This window comes from Pyrgilauda ruficollis, unplaced genomic scaffold (assembly GCF_017590135.1).
Source record: "Pyrgilauda ruficollis isolate IOZ18807 unplaced genomic scaffold, ASM1759013v1 scaffold12, whole genome shotgun sequence".
Taxonomy (NCBI): Eukaryota; Metazoa; Chordata; class Aves; order Passeriformes; family Passeridae; genus Pyrgilauda; species Pyrgilauda ruficollis.
The window spans coordinates 6,441,317-6,466,147 of record NW_024510321.1 but is presented as its reverse complement, the minus strand read 5'-3'; the positions used below and the strand labels follow the sequence as shown (position 1 = coordinate 6,466,147).

At 42.0% G+C, this 24,831-nt stretch overlaps 1 protein-coding gene across 1 annotated transcript; it reads right to left on the bottom strand.

Annotated features, from left to right (window-relative positions):
• Positions 1–6,126: 6,126 nt before the first annotated feature.
• Positions 6,127–20,951, bottom strand: NOM1 (nucleolar protein with MIF4G domain 1). Its single transcript, XM_041490067.1, has 11 exons — positions 19,856–20,951; positions 18,967–19,091; positions 17,840–18,035; positions 15,498–15,821; positions 14,909–15,019; positions 13,923–14,090; positions 13,201–13,322; positions 9,334–9,466; positions 8,842–8,973; positions 8,023–8,132; positions 6,127–7,146 (listed from the first exon to the last, which is right to left on the bottom strand). The coding sequence occupies exons 1-11, from the start codon at positions 20,798–20,800 to the stop codon at positions 6,969–6,971; spliced, it is 2,544 nt and encodes an 847-aa protein (XP_041346001.1). The 5' UTR covers positions 20,801–20,951; the 3' UTR covers positions 6,127–6,968.
• Positions 20,952–24,831: the final 3,880 nt, after the last annotated feature.

Genomic DNA, 24,831 nt, shown 5'->3' with positions numbered 1-24,831 from the left:
GCTCCATTTTACTACCTGCAGGATATTTGCAAGCAGATCACAATTTCCTCTAATTAATCCACTATTTTAAATTATTATTCATTGGACTTCTGTTAATGTTCTTGGCCAATGGCACCCTTTGGCAGGTGGGACTCCTGTCTGAAGAGGGAGTATGGATGCACAATGCAGAAGTTCCTAATTCAGCTGCCTCCTCTCTTCCCGCACAGAGGAGATGGGGACAGAGAATTCCTGTCCCCATCCAGCCCTGCTTGGCTGTGGGTACCATTTCCATAAATAATAACAAAAAAAAGAGCAGTCAGCATGGATTTTGATGTAAGGCTGGGGCAGGGGAGTGATCTCAATTTAGAACACCTCAGGGGATGGGGCAGGTTGTCCATTGCTTGGTATCCCTGGATGGCCTTTCTGGAAAGGACGTGGAAGCCAAGCAGAAGCTGCCGAGCTGCCTCCGGGGCTGATTTCTGCAGTGTAATAGTGGCTGGCACAGTGCTGGGGCCTGCCTAGACCATCTAATGATTCTTTCTGGACTTCAAAATGATAGATCTATAAAGCATGTATTGCTGTAGCAGCTAGGTGCAATTTTAGAAATGTTAATGAGTAATTACATAAAGGTTGTCCACAGTCATCGATGTTAATCACTGTTCTTTTGCCAGGGATAATTAAGATGACACTTCAGCAGCATCAGCCAGTGGCTCCCGCTGTCTGTGCAGTCTCCTCCCCTCCCAGCTCCTGCTGCAGCTCTCACCCTCCTTCAGGGATCTCTTCTCTCCCTTCATTCCTCCCTGGCTTTTCTGAAGGGCCCAGTTCACCACAGCCTGAGGATTTTTAAGCTGTTCAATAGCGTTTCACATGGTATTGTGAGGGTGAGCTGGGGGTGCTGGGAGAAGCAGATTTGGGTGATGTGAGGCAGTGATCTGCTGCCCCTACACCCCTGCTCAGAGCATCAGGGCACTCAGCTGTTCTGCAGGTGACTTGCTTAGACATTGTGTGCAAGCTACTTCACCCTTCTTGAGCCTCCACCTCAGGAAATGGCTGGTCTTCACACTTTGTTTTGCCTATTTGTGCGTTTTGGAAACCTCAATAAATGACAGTGGAGGAGATGGACTAATAGCTATCTAAGTGTGTTTGCTGTAATAAAACCTGTGAATTTTATCCACATTTTCACTCTTCAGCCTGTGCTCAGATTCCACTCAGTGTAACACAGGTTTCAGATGATGGAAAGCCCATGGTGGAGGTTTTAGCAGAGGTGTGATGCCCTGTCTGTGCCTCTGAAATGTGCCACCCCTGCAGTAACCCAAAACCTCATGGGTTTCTCTGGCTTTAGGGTGGGAGGAAGAAATTTCTTTCATCAGCTACGGATGGCAAGGTACCTGAACCCCTCGCTCTTTTATTCCTCCAAATCTTAATCTCTAGGACTGATAATTACATCTACAGGTTAGATTAGAGGGGAGATTTTGGTAGCAGACGAAAAAGGAATAATGTTGAAAAGTCATAAATGTGCTCTTCTGCAAAACCTGTTACTTCTGTGCCTCTGACAGCCCCACGTCAGCCCTGGCTGCTCCCTGGAGGAGGCAATTTCGGGGAAGGTGTTACTCAGCTTCAGACAGTGAGGGTGTCAAAAACCTGTCCAAAACCTTTGCTTCTCCAGTTCCTAGCAGTCTAAAGGCTCCTTAAACTCACAACCCGGTGTGAGGCTTCCCAAGAGCCAGGCAGCCCAGAAGCATGGGTGGGTCTAGGGTCTCTCCAGATCTGATACTCACACGGGCTTCAGACCAGAGATAAGACAATTCAACCGATTCAAAACTCACAGCAGCTTTTGAGTTGATCTATTGTCTTCTGCTCAAGCTCTGAAGTGCTGGTGAAGAGCTCCCTAGAGCCTCCCTCCACAGCTTTTACCGTCACAGGAACAGTTCAGGATCCTCAGGTGCTGTCCCTGCCTTTTTCCTCATCCCTGACACACAGTACCTGCATAATCCCTGGCATAATAAATATCCCCAAGGGACCAACACACAGTTTCAAACCATTTAGGTAGGGAAATTTGTAAAGTAAACGCCATCTAGCCAATATTTTAAGGGTGAACTGAACTACAGAGTAAGGGAAAAAAATTCCATTCAGAATCTAAGGCTTTGGCTGAGGAGGAAAGATAATTTTTTGAAGATGCAAGCCTAGAAAATGCAATCAAGGTGACTTATTTTTCCTCAAGGTGACACCAAGCTTAACTTGGGTTATTGTCTCTGTATTAGAAAAACATATTGTTCTGTTCCCTGGCTGTAAACAGTGGCTGCTCCCCAGTGAACTTCAGGGCTTCCAACAATATTCCCTGCTGTTCCTCACCAGAGCCATGAGGGCCTGTGCACCCAGGAGAGATTTGAGGGTACTCTTATCATCTGAACCGTAAAAGGTCCATAATGGAGTTTTTAATGAAAAATGTGCACCACTTGGAAATCTTTCACTTATGAAAATGAAACAACCATTTCACTGTAACTGATAAAAGACTATTAAGGAACAATTCAAAAATGGTCTCTGCTTTAATTTTGCTCTATACCTCTCATTCTAGTTCCATTACTCAGTCATTTTTAACTCACTTTGAAATGAATTCCACTCAATTCACACAAGGTGAGCTGCTTTTGGTGTGTTAACAGTTTTGTCCTAGGACACAAGTTTTAAGGAATTTCTGGTGCCAGCTGGCTCTTCCTAAGCTTACCCTTGATAGATGCTCATTCATTTCCTTAAAGTGTTATTAGGGAAACCACGTGGTATCCAGTTTGGAATTGTGCATGCATCTAAATTAGGGGAAGGCTACTGTAATTAGCTTTAAAGCAAGGCTGCAGGTCAAACCAGAATCTGGGGATGGATAGCACAGCTGTTTCACACAGGCAGCCTTGCTGTCCATGCCTGCAAGCCTCATGCTAAACTATGCTTTACTGGAGGGTGAAGGAAAGTTCCTTCAGGAGATGAAATCACAAAAAGTGTCATAAAGTGAAAGAGTCATATCTCTACCTACAATCCCTGAAATCAGTCCAACCCAAAAAGTCTTGCGTAAAACGTAAACTCAGCCTTTTAAACGTGACCCTACGGATCAAATTGTCTCCTGAAAACAAAATTGCTTTATCAACTGCAGGAAAAAACCACATATTGACTCACACACACGGGATGTAACTGGGCACTAAGCTGCAATTACGATCAGTGCAACAAAAATTGGAGCATTAGAGTTGCCACTCACATATTTATTAAGCTGAAATCACTGTGGTGCAGCGGCTGCTGCTGCCGGGCTGTAGCTTTTCATGTGCAAAGTTCACCAGCAGAACAATGGGAATGAAACGATCCCAGATGTGCTCTGAGCACAGGATTGGGTTGCACACCTTCGCTAGCAGCAGGCAGGGCAGCCCCTGGGAGCACGACTGACATCAGCCCCTCATCCCCGGCGTGCAGGACAATGGAAAAATGTCAAGTGAAAAAAAGCCCTGCAGATACTTGGCTCGTTCAGGTGTGGTGTTAAAACCCTGCCAAAAGGACTTGTGTGTGATTTATCAGCGTAACACTCTGGCCAAAGCTAAAAACCAGACTTCACTGCCCTGTTAATTTTGATACAGAAAACAGAGAAAGTTTAAAACATTGCTGTCCAGCTCAAAAGAAAACAAAAAGCGAAGTGGCCATAATGGCTGTGAGCGGATCGTGCTGTTTAAAGGGGGAATTGAAATTTTCTGCTACACAGCTAAAAAAATCCAACATCCGGCTTTTTGTTAAATGCATCTAAAGCAAATCACACTGGGTTTTCCACTGGTCTGGTGGGAGTAAGGATTAGTGTTGCAACTGTAGCTGCTTGGCTTTCCAGCATATTGTATTTTTACCAATCCAAAGCCCTTTTCTTCTCATTAAGCAGCAACTCTCCCAAACCTGCTGTATGGAAGAATTTGGGACATTTTAAGTGGCATCTCGATTACTGGAACGATCAGGGACCATTTCTCACAGGGGTTTGATGTGGGCTGCCAGACTAATACTCAACAGGAAGGAACCTCAATGGGCTCTATTTTGTGTATGTTACTGAACACTTATTCTGTGCAGACAAAGCAAAATGTGTCCCAGCCAGGTGTAACTTCCCCAGCAGCCTCTGCTGGCAGGCAGTGCTTAATGTGCAGTCCTGCAGGAAGACAACTGCCAGCATTTGGTCTTGCAGCTCTTACAGAGACCTTACAGCCCTGCTAGAAGGAGGAGAGACTCTGGCATGGCCAGCTCTGCTGGGACAAGTTTTTTCTCCTGGGTTAGAAGTATGATTCCTGCAAAAAATTATACATTGTGCATAATATACGTTTAGACATGGAAGCATACACGTAGAATACTTACAAAATACACTATGCATATATATTTTAATATAAATGCACATATAAATAAGTACAAAATCCTCTCTACTTTCCTTTTCACATGTGCTTTATATCCTTGGAATGTAATGACCACTGAAGCAACAGCTTGCAGATGCTTACATACATCAGCAGTCAGCCAGCCTTCACCTCTGTCAAGCTGTGGCAGTCTGGCCAGTAGGACCATGGAAAAAGTTGTTAAATATGACAAGATCCAAGACTCAGGAATTCACAAGTATTTGGAATTGTCAGATTTCTGTCAGTTATTCCCTCACTGCATCACAGTGAGAGGATGTGACTTGTGCAGAATCATCCACAAAACCCATCATTGATGTGACTACAGCACTCTGGGCTGACAGAGTATTTCTGCTTTCCTTGAAAAGTGTTTTGTGTTTTTTTTAAATGATGTTTATACATAAATTGCTGAATGCAAAATCCCAGACAGGTAAGATCTGTTTTCTTTAGAAATAAAACAATGGCTCTGATAACACTAATTTTGAACAAAGCATATGAGCGCTTTGGGAGAAATAATAATTCATGCAAGTCTCAGTATGGGGAAAAAAAAAAAAAAAAGCAATTGTAATTCTCAACTGTAAGGTTAAAACCATCTCCTCTAATTGCACAGCAACACCTGCATTGCACCACCTCAGGCAGCTGCAGCAAGTGAATGCTCACACCCATAAAACACTTGGCAGTGCTGCCCCAGCAGCAAAGCTGGTCAGCTCCCATCGCCAAGCAAAGCCCTCACACCGGGCAGGGACAGGCAGCCTGGCACCTTTGGGCTAAGGAAGATGATTCAAAATTTATCTCCAGCAGAGCAGTTGCCTCAACCTCCCTGCTAGAGCAATGTGCTTCCATTTGTGTGTTATTAAACCACGATGTTGACATGCTGGGTCTACATAAACTCCAGCAAAAAGGGCAATTAAGTGGCTGTTACAGTGTAGGTGGAACAATTTTTACTCACAGAGTCCCATGTGCACCACAGCAGCTAATTATAGGGGCTTGAAAAGATTTTCTCCTGAGTCCATACTCCAAACTTTGTTTGGCATGGTTTGTTCTAAGGGGAGATGTTTAACACACCCCCTAAAGTTGTGACTTTTGTAAACACCAAAATAGCATCAATTCTGTTGCTGCCCACACTTTGTTAATTGGTATGAATTCTAGAAAACATTGCAATTAATTTTATCACAATTAATGTTTAAGTTTTGTACACTTAAAAGCTGCCAGTGGTATGAAACAGGCTGAAAAAAAAACCCCAAAAATCCCAGGCAGAAAAAAACAGGCTGAAAAAAAGCATCTTGCTTTGTTATTTTGATAAAAACCTCTTCTGTTGTTACTTTGCTAGTGTAACCCAGGGTTTTGAAAGCAGGTCTCTCTATTCCCAGGACACCTTTTTCCCTAAAGGTTGCCCTATCCTCTCAGAAAGGTGAGGAAGAACAGCTCCCTGGCTGCTGGGGGAAGCACTTCTCCACCTGGAAACAGTACACCTGAGTAAGCGGAATATACTACATTTAACAATTTGATTAAAAAATAAATTTTGCCAACAGGGACAGATAATTGGTATCAAAGGCAAACTGGGAGACATCATAAGTAAATGGCCCATTCCACATCAGAGGCAAGTCTGGCCACAGAAACAGGGCTAACAACTCCAACACAGGTAGATCACAGATGCACATTCCAGACAAGAAAGTACCTCCCTTCTCTACCCAATTTAAGGTCATTCCCTTCCTGGCAGGCCAGCCAGAGTAAAGCTAACACAAACACCAAAGCATTTAGAAAAATGGCAGTTTAATGTGTAGTGGTAAGGTGACAAAAGAAACAAAGCATTTACAGAGTGTTACAGAAAGAAATGTGCCTATTTTTTTTTTAAGCATCCAAATGAAAAATGTGAGCAAACTCTTAAGGGACATATTCTCTTCTTAAGACTCATACTGATGATATTGTTTATGTCTAGAAAAATCTGATTAACACAAGTGATTTGGCAACTCCAAGTCTAAAGTTGTGAAAAACAGGCTAAAAAAGCCATAAAAGTATGCTGTGATCTCTAAACCCAATATAATTGGGCAAAGATAGATCTTCAAGTTGCTTTGCTACAGCTTTGAATCCAACTGAAGATCTTTTCCTGACCCACAGTCAGGGAATCAATTCACAGAATTAGCAAATAACTTCCAACACTTGAAGAAAAAAGTCCATTTCTTCCCCAACTGACTCACCAGTGCTTGTGCCATCTAGTGGCTCCTTTCTTCAGGTGAGTACCAGGGTTCCTTATCAAAAACTGCTTCTTTGATTACTTTAAATTAAAGGTTACTGGTGTTCTGAATGCAGAACACCACTGCTGACAAAGTATCACAGAAGAGAAATTCACCCTCTTCTCCAGATACCAACTGTCAACATGAAGCACTTGTACCAAAAAGGGACATGACAACACTACATTTTTCAATAAGGCCTTGTATCCCCTTCAATTAAGCCTCTAACTAGAACACAGAGTGAAGTAACTGTTTACATAAAGAAAATTGATCCTTTAGAGTAAAACAGTTCTCCTCATTCTCAATTATTTAGGTCTGAAAGACCCCAGCTTGGTTTTTCTGTATGTTTTATTAGAAAAAAATATAACTATAGCTTCAATTTGGGTTCTTTTGCCTCTAAAGCCTTGGTTGCTAGTTCCACTCTCTCTTTTAAGAAGCTAGCTTCTTCAGCACTCTTTTGGGCTTGGGCATGTTTCAGTAAGAAGTGGGTAAGGAAGAGTTTCAACCCTTCCCGCAGCATTCCGAGTTTGGGGTTGTCAGATATCCTGTAAAGATACAGATCAAAAATATAATTTAGTCTTCCCCTGTTTCAGAAGCTTCTTAATTTTATCATCTTCTTCAAACAGAGCTGCAGAAAAAAAAATCCAACCTATAAAAGAAGTTTTATTGAAGAAGCTTTCAAACTACCAAGTCTACCTTGGTTTGGCAAACAGCCCAAACACTTGACATACAACTGGCCTCAACAGTAAAATGGAATATTGCAGCCTAAGGCTTGCTTTATGTAAACAATTACATTACAGCAAAGAACAAGGCAAACTCCATGTTCAAGCCTCCTTGTGTTGCTGCATGACAGCTGAAACATCATCACCTAATTTTTTCAAACTTTATGTGATATTGCAAGTCTTACCCACTCAAGTCCTAAGCATCTCTAAAGATGGAAATTTTCCAGCCTCTCCAGGCAACCCTGTCCCATATCAAAAATAAGATTTTTCGGAGAACAATGATAACAAACCCATCAAAAAGACTCCACACATTTGCCTCTTGTATCACTTTCTTTTTCCTTTTTAAGATACATCCTAGCAATGACAGCTGGCAGAGTGAATCCCACTGCACACAGGTGGTACAGCAACAGGGGAAACAGGGAATTACAGAGCTCTGCTCATGAAAATCTTATGACCAAAATGATACATTGAATATGTGGAAGGCTTTTTCTGCATAACACAGTTGCATCTCTGTCAGAGCCTATACCAACACACACATGACACGCTGGCCCCACTCAGCCAGGAAAAGCTGACATTTTAAGGGATGGAGGGCTGATGTGTGGAAAAGGCACAGTGTAATTCCAAACAAAACAGGCAACCTTCTTATCTTCTTAATTACCACTCAGCAAGGGTTCTCTGGAGATGCCAGTGATCACTTACCTCATAAAAATGTCAGTAATTTCTTCCTCATCTGCTTTGGTTAACAGTGTGCTTAATACCTGTCGTAAGAAACGGACTTTGGGTTTGTCCAGTTCACTGAATTCAATTACCTGGCAGACAGAGAGGGAGAATTAGATTAATTCAAGTATTTCAAACAGCTGGTCTTCTCTCCTAAATGAAGAACTTTTAGCACACCAGCTGGCCACTGCATATACTGAGCCTTGAGTTTAGCATAGAATAATTACCTGAGAAGACTGCATCCAAAAGCCAATCAATAATGAAAGCAAAGAACCTTCTAAGGAATAGAAGTCTACTGGTACCAGAATACCAGATGTCCTTTCTCAATTAGATAAATACTTTGTAAGTACCTGGCACAATCCATTTAATTGCCTGTTTAATACATTCCAGTTACCCTTCTAATAGAATTCTATGGTCTACCCATTCTGAAATCCAAGAAATCTACTCAGCACTTTTTTGTCTAATAAAAACAACATCAGCTAAAAATATAGCACAAAAACCACTGGCAAAGCCTGTTAATGTAGGGGCCTCAGTTCCAACTCTGGATACACTAAAGGAAATAATCTCACAACTGCTCTAAATAAAGAAATGTAGACTTTCTCTATGCCTGGGTCACCACAAGTTCCCTTCCCCAGATGACAGCATTACCATAATCAACTGGAACAATTTGGTAATTTTAAAACAAGTTTGTCATAGCATAATCAGCTAAAGTACCAAATAAGTAACAGAGAAAATATGCCTTCCACAGAACTAGCAAATGCAGGGAAAACACAGAAGGATTTGAAAAGAAAACATACCAACCTTGAGAACTGAAAGTGGCAGTGATTTTGTCCTTATTAACTGAGCCAGCAGTGAAACCAAGTTGGAGATGGCAGCAGCTGACAGGTTTTCTAAGTCTCTGATTTTGTCCCAAATACTAAACTGAAATGTCACCTAGGGGTCAAAGGTAAAAAAATAATCCTGCAAATCAAGTGGCTGTTTAATTGAGTAACAACATAACAAACCTTTTGACCCTGTATTCTTTATAAGCCCGCCTTTAATTAACAGAAATGCTTGATCAGAGTGTTCCAATTACTTTAAAATGCATAAAACAGAACAAAGAAAACATTCAGCATTCATTTCCTATTCAGATCTGACCATGAGTATGCCTTACTGAATGCTTAGCCATACCAGCAGAATTTTTCCTTGGGATGAAGATCCTAACAGGCATGCACCCATTCTCAGGTATTCAGCAGATGTCTTCCTAACCACAGTCACGACACAAAACCAATGAAGCAACAGATTTGTCTTTACCTGAAATCGTCTTTCATGTCCACAAAACTTATTAGCCAAAAATGCATAGAAGGGGTTGAATGTCTTCTCCTGTAAGCAGCAGTAAAGGATGACATGAACTATTTCTCTCTCCTGCTGATCTTTCAGGCCAAGCCTAAAATTTAGCAAGAAATTGAGAATAATTTTGTAAGGAAAAAACTTGTTGACACAAAGTAAGAGCTACAGTCAACATCTGAGAGTACACTTTAAAATCTCTCCAAACATCACATTAAGTTTTACTTGTTACAAAGTACCTATGAAGTCTTTAAAACTCCTAGTGAACTCCAACCTTTAAGGGTGTTGGCTAAACAAGTATCCTGCTATGGCTCTATGGAAATGCTGAAGCACTATGGGTGCTAAAGGAGGAGATGCAAAAGTAAGACCTCAAGAAACAGAAGTGGAATGATAAAAGTGTTATCATTGCCCAGGGAAGGAAATATACCCCACTGCATGTTTGCAGCTCTCCATGAACAGAAGAGAGGGCACAGAGGTACCAGCAGTAGCACTGCACCCACACATACCACTACAAGGGTTAAACTGTGAAACAAAGGCTAAGTAGTGAAACAAGAACTGCAGGGTGCCATTGTGATAATCTCATGCTTGTACTTATGGTCATGGGAGGAAAACCAGCCTTTGGATAAGTGCAAGCCCATTTGGAGAAACATTTCCAGGGCCCTTGACTTCTGTGGTACTTAGTAGGGATAAGAAAATATTCTTAGATGTTTTTCTTACTTGGTGATATGAATTTTTAAATCTCTGGGTCAAATCCATGCCATGTGATAAATGAAATTAATTTCTGTTTGACAGTAGCCTAAGAGGATACAGTCAGTGATTACAAAGCACCTTTAAAAAAGAAAAGCTGGAGAAAACACCATCTATGTATCTATCTTATGTTGGCTGCTTCAGCATGAAGGCCAAGGACTGAGCAGCCTTCCCACTCCAACAGCTGACCAGAGTAAAGGAGGGCTGAGACACTGTGGCATGGAATGGTGACTAACTCACAATGCTCCTGGTCTGTGATTTAACTTCCTACTGCTGCCAACTACTTGGCAGCATTAAAACCAATTAAAATGAAAAATGCATCATATTAGAATCTGAAAAATATCAAACCAAATTATTTTCATTGCTTCAAGTTCAAGTTTCATAGGGCATTAGTGCAACTCAAGTGTACTTTCCAACCAAGTTTGACTCCACTGGATCTTGTCTTACTGTGTGTAGGGTAGTTAGTCATTACTTGATGCCAGTATCCCCCCTTTTGTACACACCTCCAGACATCTGCATTGCATGCGACAGAGAAAACACTGCTGTTGAGCTCAAACTCCCTAGAATTTAAATTTTACAGTAGGAAAATCTGGGATGATTTCTGGACTAATGAGCAGTAAAAATTGAGAAGTCTGCTCTTCCAAGAGGGGTCAGTACTGGAAGTGCCGTGTCTGTGTCATAACCCACCTGCTCTCCCATCAGCCATGTTCCATCTGATTTCAGAGCAACAAAAGTTTGTTTTTTTTTTTTTTTACAAATATACAGGTTTTCAGCCATCAGATTTGCATTTAATAGATGACTTGGGAAGTAACACTGCAATCCCTAGTTTGGCACAATCTCCTTTCACTTGTTCATCATCACTCCTATCATTACCTGCTTATTTAGGAAATACTCATGTTGCCAGAGTTGTAACCAAGTGACAACACTTGGATATTCAATTTTCTTCCTACATTCACTTCCTCACAGAAATAGAACTCCTAAACATCTAAAATTTAAGAGCCTGGACTGTCTTTCATTGCTGAGCTTCACCAGAAACCTGTGTAGATTTCATAAGCCTGATATTCTTTGATAAAGAATGTGAAACCACCTCACTCATTCAATTATTCATGAGTTACAATATTCCCATGGACTTGAATATCTGGCTCCTGCTGTAAATGGGATAACTGCCTCTGAAGCAGGTTCTTTGTCACCAGCAGAAGACTGCCTCCAAGTAGGTTAGTTATCATCAGCTGAAGCCCAAGACTATCATTGCCTTCAGATTAAAAACAGCAACTCTTAAATCCCCCTTTAAGACAGTTCAAATTATATTAGTAGATACACTCACTTTGGTAGTGAGTATTTAGCAAGAAATTGAGAATAATTTTGTAAGGAAAAACTTGCTGACACAAAGTTATCCTGAATTACACATCTCACTCCAATAGGATAGCTGAGCCTTTCATGAGTGGCTCAGTTTTTCTGAGATGTGAAGTTTTTCAAATTCTCTATGTTTACAAAATAACTTCAAAAATAACTCCATCAAACTTAAGCAGCATTCATTCCCTCTCCTGAGTGAAAGTGTGGTTTGTGAAGGTGTGGTCTTTCAGCTGATGAAGAGCATCCAGGCTCACTCTCTCCTCTTTGTCACCAGTGATGTTCCCAGCCCTCTCTCTTCACTGACACCTCTGCAATCACTGAGCCACTTCAAGGAGCTGTTCTGGCTTCAAACTAATACCTTCATCTGCAGTAAGGAGGAAAGGGACTATAAAAACTATAGCAGACTAGATTTCTAATAGTTTAAATTATCCTTTAACCACACCTCAAGTCTGCCACAGAATTAGCAGCAGATGAATCAACAAGAGCTGTTAAAATATTTCTTTATATGCTCTTCCTCATGAGACATCAAACATACAAATACAAATTCCCATACACTCTGGAACAGATGTTCACACTGAAGCTAATTCCTTCACTGACAATTATGTGTACTTTCCATTATACTCTGCCAGATGTGGGCAGATTTAAGAATTCCTCCCTTTGAGTTTGCTGTATAAACATCAGCACCAACACACACCAGGCAGCCTGCAGAGAGATTTTCTGCCAAGCCTGTATGTATTCAGATTTGTGTACTAGCTTAAATAGCACAGATGAGAGTCAAGTCCAATTTGCAAATTGAGCTGCCAGGTCTTGGCAAGAGCTGCAGCAGCAGCTAATTTCTTTTAATTGAACAGGCCATATTAAGATATTGGAATGACTCCATCACAGTCTCAAGGTCCAAGCTGTGTTTTGCAAAAGTGGCATTTAATCAAATATTAGTTGACTTTATTACAAAGTCTGTTTTGGTTGGGTAAGCAAATTAAATAATTGCATGCTATCCTGGTAAGACAATACCCTTGAGTTACAAGGCTGAGACAGAAAAGTTCAGGCCTGATCTCTCCCCTCCCAGTTCCTACAGACTTATTAAATAATATTATGATAAACACAAGGAATAGCTTTGTTTGAGCTCTTCCTTGATCACATCTTCTTCTGAAGAGCTGCTTGTCAAGGGGTAAGGGAACTGGTCTTCATGTGAAGCAAACCCAAAGCTAATAAATTCTGCAAGAGGGAAGTGGAGGTGCCAGAACACTATCAGGTCCTGCAAGCATGGGCAGAAATGGCTTAACAAAGTGGCAAGAAGTCAAAGAAGTGGCAGTAGTACAGAAATCACAGCAATCCAGCAAAAAACCCAAGAGATGTTCTGCAGGGGCTTCTGGTCTGCCTCTGCAAGGAAAAAAGCCTGCAGCAGTCTTCCATCCACTCTGCTGGGATACACAGCTCCAATGCAAAAAGACACAGGCTCCTCACATCAAAAGATGCTGCAAATCACAGTTACAGCCAGGAGTGACAACAGGGGCTCTTCCTTTCCTCTGACTGCCAGTCTGTTCTGCCTGCCCCCATTAATCCTTACACCAGGGTTCTGGTCCCTTCTCCTACCCTTTTACCCTATGTGGATCCCTGGCTATGCACTTCTTTTAATTGCATTATCATCTGAATGCTCTTAAGCCCAGACCAGAAATGCTGCATTTACAACCTATTTTTAGTTCTGGGCTGGTTTCTGTACTAGGCTGTACTTACTTGAGAAGTTTTTCAAAGGCATCCATGAAGTCTTCACTCGTCATCAAGACACAAAAAATACTTCTCCTGATATCCGTGTTCATTCTCAGCTTACGAGCAAGCTCCATTATTTTTGAACTCACCTGAAAATAAAGTTCTATGCTATTTTATTTCTGTTTGCCTTAAAAAAGCTATTTCTGTACAGCCTTAAATAACATCATCAGTGAAGCTCTCCAGTAAACCATGAATCACCAGTCCAGAGGTCCTGAGCTTTTGTCCAGAGGCACAGGCATCATCAAGAGCTTTTTAAACTATGGAAATACATTTTAATCTACTTTAATTGTGCCAATTAATTTTAAGACATGCTTCTTTAACATAAGTAATTCACCATGACCATCTCATCACATTACTTTTGGAATCAGTTTGGATATATGCCACAGACAGACACCACAAGCTGTCAGAATTCCTACTAGCAAATCCACTGTTGAATCAAGTATCTTCTTTCACCTCAGCAATTCCACAGGGTAAGAAAAACCAAGCTATACCATATTTGCAGTAACAGCTCTTATAAAGCACATGAGTACAATGTTTAAAAAAAACAAAGAGCAGAACTTACAGTCCAAAAGCTTGGTCTTATAAGAGCACGTGGAAGTTTTTTTTGGTGGGCACTGAAATGAACTTACTGACACGTATAAAAAATCTTCACGAGATCACTAACACTTAGACTTTTAATTTGGATTTACCTTTCCTACGTGCAGCTTTTGCTGAGCCTGGCTTTTTGTATCACTGATCATTGGTGCTCCACTCCAGGATGACCCCACGATCCACCAGCGACCGACCTGGTCAGCACTGAGGAGAGACTCCAGGGACACACGGAGCTGGGTGTCTTTTCCTGAACCACTGCTGTGAACCTTGAATAACAAAACAAAAATAGAAACCAACAAAGAAGTTTTTATTTGAAACTTTTTTCCCTCTCTTCTTACAGAAAACAACAAATACTTTAATTATTTAAAATTATTTGTAAACAAAAACTTTAAACATATAAATTCATATCTTCATAAAGATCTTCCTGTGTTTCCTCCCTAACCTTTATTTCAATCAGCAACCTGAAAAGAATTTACAATTTTCCCATATGATGTAATTTTTTAAATGCATAAAGTTGCATATATCTACATGTAGAAGCTCTTGGGTTTTTTATTTGAAAAAAGAGATACTCATCTAAAAAGTAGACATCTTCCAATCACAAAGTTTGATTACTATTCAGAGGATGCTGACACTGCAACATCCTACAATCTGGTCATGATTTTCCTTTTGAACACATAAAATGACACAACTAACTGCCTTATGCATTTTACAACTCAAATAACAAAAATTTTAAACTCTGAACAAAATGAGAATTTTCAAAAACAGAATCCAGAAGCATATCAGAAGGGCTGCAAAAATTTAAGAGGAAATCCTACAGTACTAGGTTACCTAGCTTGTTTTTGCCTGGCCTCTTAAGCTGATATGCACATCCTGCACTGATAAATTACTTTCATCCCTTTTATACTGGGTTGTTCTGGATAAACTGCCCATTCTGTCAAAAAAAGCCAAAAAACAAAACAAAACAAAACAACCCCCCCAAAAAAACCAACAACAACAAAAAATCCCCAAGAAAGCTGACATCCAATACAAATAATTACTCCTGGATTAAGAATAACAAGGCTACACCAGCCAAGAAAGTTCTCACCAGTGCTCTCTGCAATTTGCGGAGTCTTTCCACTGGCTCAGGATCGTAGCCAGGGATCTTACGCATGTCATTGTTCCTAAGTGCCAGCATAGTCTCCAGCATAAACCGAACCTATGGGAAAAGAAATAGTTCTGAACATTCTAAGCTGTGGGTTTATTATATAAAGTACCAGAGCGTACTTTGAAATTACTATTCTGTGAGAATAAGCAGCTCAGCTGCCAATATACAACAAAATTTAAATACAACATGTTTACTTTAATCCCTATTAAATTAATTTGTGTACAAGCTTCATCTGCTAAACACCTGACTATTTTTTGAAGTGTACAAAGCAACATGAAACAGAAAAACAGTCCATTGCATAAGACACAAACCAGTACTGCCCCACCCATCATGAGCATTTTGGCATCTGTGTTCTAAGAACTAATGCAGAAAGACAGACAAGAAGAATGCAAATAACTGAATGTCACACTAATGGTAATTTAGAACCTGAATAGAATGCAGCAGAAAATGTTTCTGTAAATTAAACTATGTATCCAAGTACTTATTACAGGCTGTTGAGAATATGAAAATCTTTAGAACAAACACATACCCTAGTCTGATCCTGGAATTTCTTCTCTGCTGAGCTTGCTTTCCTCTGGGCTTCAGTGATCAGTTCTTTCAAAGCCAATGCATCATCTTTTCTTAAGGAAAAGCCCACATTTTTCAGAAGAAACAAAATCAGCTCAATCTCTTTTTCAGTGAAAGTGCTAACAAGCTTTTTCAGAATATCAAAGATCAGCAGGCAATGAACCACATGGAAGTTATACAGATGAGCAATCAAGGCAAGGAGATTTTCACATTCCTTCCCTTCAGCATCACTTTTACAGAGTTCATCAAATTTCTTCACCACGGCTTCCAAAAAGTGAGCACCGACCTGGCAACAATTCCATTAAGAGGGGAAAAAAAAAAAAAATCCAGCAGTTAACTCTAAGTAGATTTTACAGACATCTGTAAAACTCATTTTTGGGTCACTGCCACTATTAATTTTAAAGAACTACTGTTGCTCCTTTCAACCAATAGGGATGTTCTACATTTACATACATAAATATTTAAATGGTGTGACATTTTTGTAGAAGTCTATGTTATTTACACCTCACATTTGACATCCAGTTGCTTTTCAAAGCCTGTGCAAGAAAAACAAGTATTATGAACCTACTGTACACATACACCAGCATTTATTTACATAATATTCATGGACACATATTAGCATCTTTCCAGCTGTCAGACTAGCATGCTGTTACTGCTAGTCATTCATCCAGGAAAAGCTGCATGTCAAAAAGCAAACACATTCCAGAGTTTGACATTCCAGAACAAAATCCTTAGCAGAAGGATAAAAAATAATATTGTGAAAAAATCCCCAAAATACCAAGTTTTCACAGTGGCTGAGCATAAGGTGAAGCTGCTTTTGAAGTGGGGATAATTCTTAGATGTTTGTCAGCAGTACAGCTGGGAAAAGAAATTTTGGAATAGATTTATTTCTGAAGAGAGAATTGATGCTAAAGGCTGGGATTAGAAAGCCTACAGGCTCTAAAACACAGGGAGGTAATGAATACATTGCTGCTAAGTAAGAGCCTCACCCATTATTATTGTGTTAAAATCTGCTGACCTTAAGAAAACCAGAAGTCCCAGCAGCAATACTGACTTGCATTACAAGCCTTGACCCAGCTTGGGTGTTAACTATCCAATGGCTGCACAAATTTATAAACACAGGGCAACTTCTGCATTGCTCAACCTAATCTTCAGTGCAGCTCTACTATCACACTTTCATGTAATTAATATTGTACATTTATTTTACAGAAATTGTATTGTATTTGCAGTCAGAACTGCCTTTCAAGCAGCAAAGAGGGACAAAATAAAAGTTTAATGCCAAGGCTTCAGGGACAAATCTGCTTAAATTGCATCCATCTGATATTTAATATGGTTTCAGAGCCAGCATTCAGGCCACAGTATGACTAACTGAAAAACTTGCATTAATACATCTTTTGCATTGAGATATGGGGGGAAGAAAAAAAGAGTAGTCTAATAGGAACATACTGCTGAAACAATTTTGTTTCCTGACAGACATTTAACTGAAATTAGCTAAAATATTCTGCATTCAGGCCACAGTATGACTAACTGAAAAACTTGCATTAATACATCTTTTGCATTGAGATATGGGGGGAAGAAAAAAAGAGTAATCTAAAGGAACATACTGCTGAAACAACTTTATTTCCTGACAGATATTTAACTGAAATTAGCTAAAATATTCCCTTTGACATCAGGAGCTTCAGCATCAGCTTGGGCAAGAGGGATTTTACCTCATTCATCAGTAAAAAACACAAAACAAAATCCCCTCCAAAGTTTTGAAGTTTTTAATATTCCATGTTATAACTACTTAATTCCACTGATGTATGATTTGCTTAGAAAACAAGTTTATCCGCCATTGTAAAAGGATTCCTGTAGTTGCAACACTTTTCTGATCTGCATATACATAGTTCAAAACAATACCCTTATGCATCCATGAGAACAGAAACAGATTAGTGTGACTAAAGGGAAGAGAAGCCGAAGGTTAGAAACTTTTGATTCCTGGTTGCAGAAAGATTGTGATGAAAAAATGATGGGTACTAGTGGTAACTCATAGAGGAGATAAAATCAGATAAAGCAATGGACTTAGACCCTTTCACTTGTGGAAGCTTTGCAGACACTGTCCTAAGAACTAACGCAGAAAGACAGACAAGAAGAATGCTTAGACCTTTTCACTTGTGGAAGCCACAAAATACTGATGAAACTCAATTAAAGATGCTTGTTAGTGCCACATAGTTAAAAATTACAAGGCAATTCAAACAAAATGTCAAGGAAAACACCCTACAATAGGTATTATTAAACAAAATTTGTCCCAAGCACAAGACTTACCTCAATTCCTACATTATGGTGAAGGATGCTGACCAGAAGGACGTGCTCCATCACGAGTCTTGCAGGCATGGCAACTGCAGTAACACAGGCATTCATCAGAATGTCTGTCAGGGTGTCATTCATGTCCTTTCTGCTGTTGGCCATGTAGAGCTCTTCCATCTGCCCACTGATGGAGGACAAATTTGGTTCACTCAACCTATGGAGAAACAAAATCCAATGTTCACTCTTTCTTCTCCTTACATGGTTCCACAATTTTGAGCTCACCCAACAAGCAGCTATTCTTTTTAGAGAAACTAGTTTGACTTAAGAAGAAGAGATTGATAAGATGACTGGAAGGAACCTTTTGTATTTTTCTGTGTTTACTAAACTAAAAAAGTATAGTACCTTTCATTCTAGTGTAGATAAAAAAAAAAAACCCATGTAAAAACGTGTTAACAACAGGATTTACAAAGCACTGTCAATCTGCTTACTGTCACACTAACAGATTTATTACAAAAAGAGACTGGTTTTAGCAGTTTTAACTGTGGCTCATCACAGTCTTTGAAGAAGTTAAGTATGAAAATAATTCATACTTTAACATATATGGTATATCAAATTTCAAATGACTGAACAAACTCTAGTCTATATTTTACAGGTAACAGATGAAAATTGCCAATAGATTTCTGATTTAAAAAATACTCTAAAATTGAAATGAACATTAATTACTTTTTCTATTCTGCAGTACTTTTACCTAGGAAGGCTTGCTCCTCCTTAATTGTAGTGTTGAAGAAATTTAATTTATTAAAAAAAAAACCCCAAAACAAACCAAAACCTGTTTTCTCCTGAGTGTTTTTTTTAATAAGCATACTCCAACTGACACTTACTGAATTATACCTAGCACTTGCAGGGAACTGCTGTGTGGAATCCAGCCCAATGTTAAATTTATTTTCTAGATTTTTCAACATCTATAATGACTAACTTTGAAGAATTTATACCAATAAAGATAATTATTCTTAACAATAGCAGACATGATTGCCAACTTAAAATCAGTTTGTGAAGAGAAAAGTCACATCCTTGCCACCTGGGCTTGAATGATGAGCATTGTCACATTGATCCAGAAAGATTAATGACTTTCCTCATTACACTACCTATTAATGAGGCCATTCACCATTTTCTTCAGTCTTCCCAATTCTTCTCTTTTCTTGTCATCTAGTGTCTCCTGTGCTTTCCTTATTTGAGGAGGAACATACTTTGCAGCACCGTGACTATCACTCTTAGGAGGAAAACAAGGTATCACATGAGATCAGTATCTTAAACACTTGAACACAAATATACATTTCTATTTAAGATTAAAGTGTCACACTTTTAATTAAGGATATATCTTATCATCTAATAATCAACACCAAAGGAACAACATGAAGAAAAGAAGCAGGCAAAAAATTACCCTTTATGACAAACTTGATGAGAGCAAAGCCCCTCTTCCCCAACTTTCTTTAAGTTATGGTCATTAAAACCTGGCATCTTAAGTCTTGGTTTTACTCAAGTTTTATTTAGGCCCATGAAGGCTAAATGCCCTGTGTGACCTCCTCTCCTCCACCCATTCAACAAGATCTAATACTGGCAGAACCCCTAAGATCGTTCAGAAAGTAACATTTCAGTGTAACCGCTGCTGATTTCAACACAAGCTCTCTGCAGAAGGGCTAGATCACATTCTTACACTCTAATGCCAAGGCAGCTCCTTTTATTTGTGGATTTCACACACAGCTCCCACACGCCTTGTGCTGTAGGGTATTATCTGCCACCAGCCTGACTCGGGAACTCTCCCTCCACATCTAACAAGTGTCTCCAGGAGCTCGAAAACCCCTCAAGTCAAGAGTGTATGGGCCCGGCTGTTTAGAACCAGGACAACACTCCACGTGGCCCGACTGGACAGCGAACACCTGGGCTTAACAGCGGCGATGCAACTCTGCTCTATGTTCAGGTTGTGGGATGTGCTTTGGGGAAGCAGGTCTGTGCTAGCTGAGGGGAACATCCTACCTCTGCCTCCTCCTCCTCCTCTTCCTCGCTCGAGGGCTCGCTGGCCTCCGGCACCCCGCCGTCCTCAGGGGACGAGCTCTCGCTCTCCCAATGTCCTTCCCCGTCATCCGCCTCGGAGGGGTCTGAGGCGTCTTCCTGAGCCTCCTCGTCCTCACCATCCTCCTCGTCCTCACCATCCTCCTCGTCCTCACTATCCTCCTCCTTCCCCGGCGGGCGCTCCCGCGGCCCCGGCTCGGTCTGCTGCTGCTCCTCCTCGTCGCTGCTCTCGCAGAGCCGGCTGAGCCCGGCCCGTGTGCCCAGCGCTCCCAGCACGTAGCCCAGCCCGTCCCGCAGGAAGCTCTGCGGCAGCCGCTCGGCCGCGGGCCCCTCCTGCTTCTTGCGCCGCTTCCCGAGCCCCAGCTGCCGCTCCAGACGCCGGATCTCCTTCTCCTCCTCCTCGTTGGCTTCCAGCAGGGCCCGTTTCCGCGCCGAGGTGGCTGCGGCGGCGGAGGGAGACTCGAGGGCTGTCGATGCCGGTGCCGACACCGACCTGGGCCGCTGCTTCCCAGCGGCGGGCGAAGCCGGGGCTCCGGGGCGGGCGGCAGGAGCCGGCCTGGCCTGGGCCGGCTTGGCCGGAGTGGGCTTGGCCGAAGCAGGTTTAGCCGGGGCTGGCTTGGCCGGGGCCGGCTTGGCCGGGGCGGTGGGAACCTCCACCAGCTCCCCGCGTTGGAGTCGGCGGCGGCGGCTCCGCTTTAATCTGCGCTTCTCCTTCCTGGCGTCCCGGCGGCTCCTGCGATTGTACTTCTCCGAGTCTTTGAGCAGGGCCAGCGGCGGCTGGCCGCCGGCCGCCTGCACGTATTCCTGCACCGCCTGCCGCAGCCGGTCCAGTTTCCCGCCGCGGCGGGCGCGGGCGGCCGCCCCCCGCTTCATCATGCCCGCAGCCACACCGCGCCTGGGCGCCGCCATCTTGGAGAGGGGCCGGGCTGCCGCTTCCGGCGCGCGGCAGCCATGCCGGGCACCGCGCCCCCTGCTGGGCGCGGGCGGCGGCAGCTCTGAGGGGACGGGACCCTGGAGCGCCGCTTCAGGGGCGCTCGGTCGGTAGGGATGCCCTCGTTTGTGCGTGTGTATTTAAGAATCGCAGAATCATAGAATAAATTAGGTTGGGAAAGACCTCTGAAATCATCGAGTCCAATCTATGACCGAACATCATCACGGCAACTAGACCGTGGCATTAAGTACAGTGCTTAAGAAAATCTCCAGGGACCGGGGCTCCACCACGTCCCTGGGCAGTCCATTCCAGTCACCCTTTCTGTGAAGAAATTTTTCCTAATGTCCAGCCTGAACATCCTCTGGTGCAGTTTGAGGCTGTGTCCCCTCGTCCTATCACTTGTCCTGGGAGAAGATCCCGACTCCCACCTGGCTACAGCCTCCTTTCAGGTGGTTGTAGAGAGTGATAAGGTCACTCCTAAACCTCCTTTCCTCCAGGCTAAACAACCCCAGCTCCCTCAGCCACTGCTTCAAGGATTTATGCTACAGACCCTTCACCAGCTTTGTTGCCCATTTTTAGACATGCTCCAGAAAGAAAATGCAAGGCTTGTCCCTCTGACACCAGGGACGGGAGCAATTTGTCCGTCACAGCCCTGGCTGTGATCACAAGGCTCCCATGGGGCACGAGGCTCTTGCTGATGCCTCTTGAGGAGCTGAGGGACACCAGCCCCTGGCCACTCCTCCACCTGCCAAGACCCACATTTTAAGTCCCTTCCAACAGTGCCAAAAGCTCAGGTACCAAAAGCTCAGATATCTGTTCCTGAGTGTGCCAGAGCCAACATCCATGTCCATGGTCTTCTACAGAGGAACTTGGGGGTGCTGATGGAAGACAAGCTGTTCATGAGTCACCAGTGTTTCCTTGTGGCCAAGAAAGCCATGGGATCCTCAAATGCATTCAGAAGAGCACTGTCAGCAGGTCAAGGAGGTGATGCTGACTCTCTACTCAGCTCTTGTGAGGCACATCTGGAATGCTGTGTGCAGCTCTGGGCTCCTCAGGACAAGAGAGACATGGAGCTCCTGGAGCAAGTCCAGTGGAGGGTACAAAGAGGATTGAGGGGCTGGAGCACCTCCCTTAGGAGAAAAGGATGACGAGCAGTGCCTGTTCGGCCTCTGAAAGAGATGGTTGAGAGGGGACCTCATTAATGTATATAAAGTCTATGGGAGGGTGCCAAGAGGATGGACCAGGCTCTTCTCAGTGGTACCAAGCAACAGCATGAGAAGCAATGTGCAGGAACTGATACACAGAAGTTCCACCTAAACATGATGAAGAACTGTTGTATGAGTAACCATGCACTGGAACAGATTGCCCAGAGAGGATGTGGAGGCTCCCTTACTGCAGGAATTCCAGAAGCATCTGAATGCAATCCTGTGCCATGTGCTCTGGGATGACCCTGCCTGAGCAGGGGTTGGATCGGATGACCCATTGTGGTCCCTTCCACCCTGATCCATTCTGGGATTCTGTGACTGGTGCCAACATCTCTTGGGGCATTTAGGATGGACCAGGCTCTTCTCAGTGGTACCAAGCAACAGCATGAGAAGCAATGTGCAGGAACTGATACACAGAAGTTCCACCTAAACATGATGAAGAACTGTTGTATGAGTGACCATGCACTGGAACAGATTGCCCAGAGAGGATGTGGAGGCTCCCTTACTGCAGGAATTCCAGAAGCATCTGAATGCAATCCTGTGCCATGTGCTCTGGGATGACCCTGCCTGAGCAGGGGTTGGATCGGATGACCCATTGTGGTCCCTTCCACCCTGATCCATTCTGGGATTCTGTGACTGGTGCCAACATCTCTTGGGGCATTTCCACCCTCACCAGTGTTCAGGACAAGCCCCCACTGCTGGGGCCTGTGTCCCTGCCAAAGGCATGCATCCTCCTGGCTCTGCACAGCTGGTGACAGCTTGTCTGTCATCCATGTGATCAGAGGAAATTAAATGTCCCATGGCAGTTTGCTGCTGTCAGCAGGAAAACCAATTGGTCAGTCTTATTTTTAGTCTCTGCTGTGCTCCAGGCTTATGGAACCTCCTGGGTTTGTGCCAGTTATGTCTGGCAGATGACTGGAGTTCCACAAAACACTGAATTTTCCCAAGTTTCATTGAAAACTGGGCAGAGGAAAGAATTTCTTGGCTGTACAAAGAGCCTCAAGATGAGCCTAGACATTAGCAGACATGAGAAAAACACAAATGAAAGCCAGCACACATGAGCCTGTTTCAGAAAAAGAGTTGGTCTTGAACCTGCTGTGGGGGCCAAATCCAGAGGAAGTCAGGTTTCATTTTGTTTGTCGTGGTACTCCTGACCACTTTTGGACAATGAAGTACTGCACAGGACTTACATTTTACCAGACAATTTAATATGGCTTTATTACTCAGAAGATTATTTTTGTCTTTCTATGCATGTTTTCATATTCTCTGATTACATCATATGTCCTAGGTGACCCATGCCTCAGAAATTCAGCTTTCTCAAGGCTGATGCATAATGAATCTTTCATCCTCACTGACAAAATATGTTGCATTGATTTGTCAAGGCATTCCTTTTGCTACATTTTAAACTATATATTATGTTGTAATTTATTGCCAGGCCACTCTTTATTCATGCACAGACAGCTCACATGCATTTTGCATCCTATTTATAGATTTATTGATAACAGTAATCCAGCAGCATGCCAGAATGCAAGATAAATATAGCTGAATATAATTTAAGAAAATATTAGGTGCTTTTAGAACCCTAAGATTTGCATCTTCCTTGTGTCTAATAATGTAATTTGTTAGTCAAGGAAAGAGAGCTTTCCAATAATGGCAAATTTCATGTATCTTCAAAGAGAGAAAATGCCATTATTTGCCTTCTTCAATAATTCATGTCACAAAGCAAAATGTGAAGAGCATGTATTTTACTAAACCACATAATCCCAAATTTGGGTCAAGATAGGCATGTTACTTTTGCAGAATGTGTAACTAGAATTATTATTACCTGTTTTTGAAGTAAAAATAATTTTGAAGAATTAAAACAATATTTCAGACAAAATATAAATATCATAGCCAAGAAAATTTAATATTTAAAGAAATACCAATCTGCTTAATAGACTAATCCAGCATTCAAATCTAGTTATGGCATATCAAAATAAATACATTACAGCAAGTATTTCAGATCCTATCCCAGAATATTGTGGTTTATTGTTTTATATTTACCAATTTGGCTTTGATTACCTGGTAAATACAGTCTTCATAAGGTCTAAAATGTGAATAAATTAGAAACTCCTGCCAAGGACTCTTCCAACATTCCTGTGTTGTCTAAATACCAGAAAAGGGAGGAAATCCAGTTTCCATTTCATGAATTTCACTTTTAGATCTCTGCATCATGTGAGCATCACTTACCAAACAGGAATTTGAAGCTGAGGGAACATTTTGTAATTGTTCTTTGTTTTGACAGTGATCCCACATCAGAGAACAAGCCACGAGGGCAGGCTTCACATTTGCAATGAAATTGAGCATAATGGCATGATTCACTGGAAATGAAAGTTCATATAGAATTGTTGCTTCCTGCTGAGATAATCTCTGTTAACAGGTTTCCTTTCCTATTACTTTATATTAATGGATTATTATTTCCCAGCCCTCAGCAGAATGAGCAGAATACAATTCCTTTAGCTGCTTGTCTGCTATTGTCTCCTGATCCCCTCCCACATGCCATGAAAATGTGCCCTAGTGACTACATAATGCACATAGGTAGATCCTGGCTCTTTTGTAATTTGCAGCTATTGAGAATATTTATCACCACAGGAAATATCAAAGCAGCACCAGAAAGACTTTTAGACTGAGCTCATAAGGGTGGCTCTTTGTTCTCATCAATGGAGAAAACAACCTGATTAATGTCAGAACATGGCTTGAAATACAAAGCCTTTTTTGACTCTTCAAAATAAAAACTTCTGGCCAGAATGAATTTATTCCAAGCA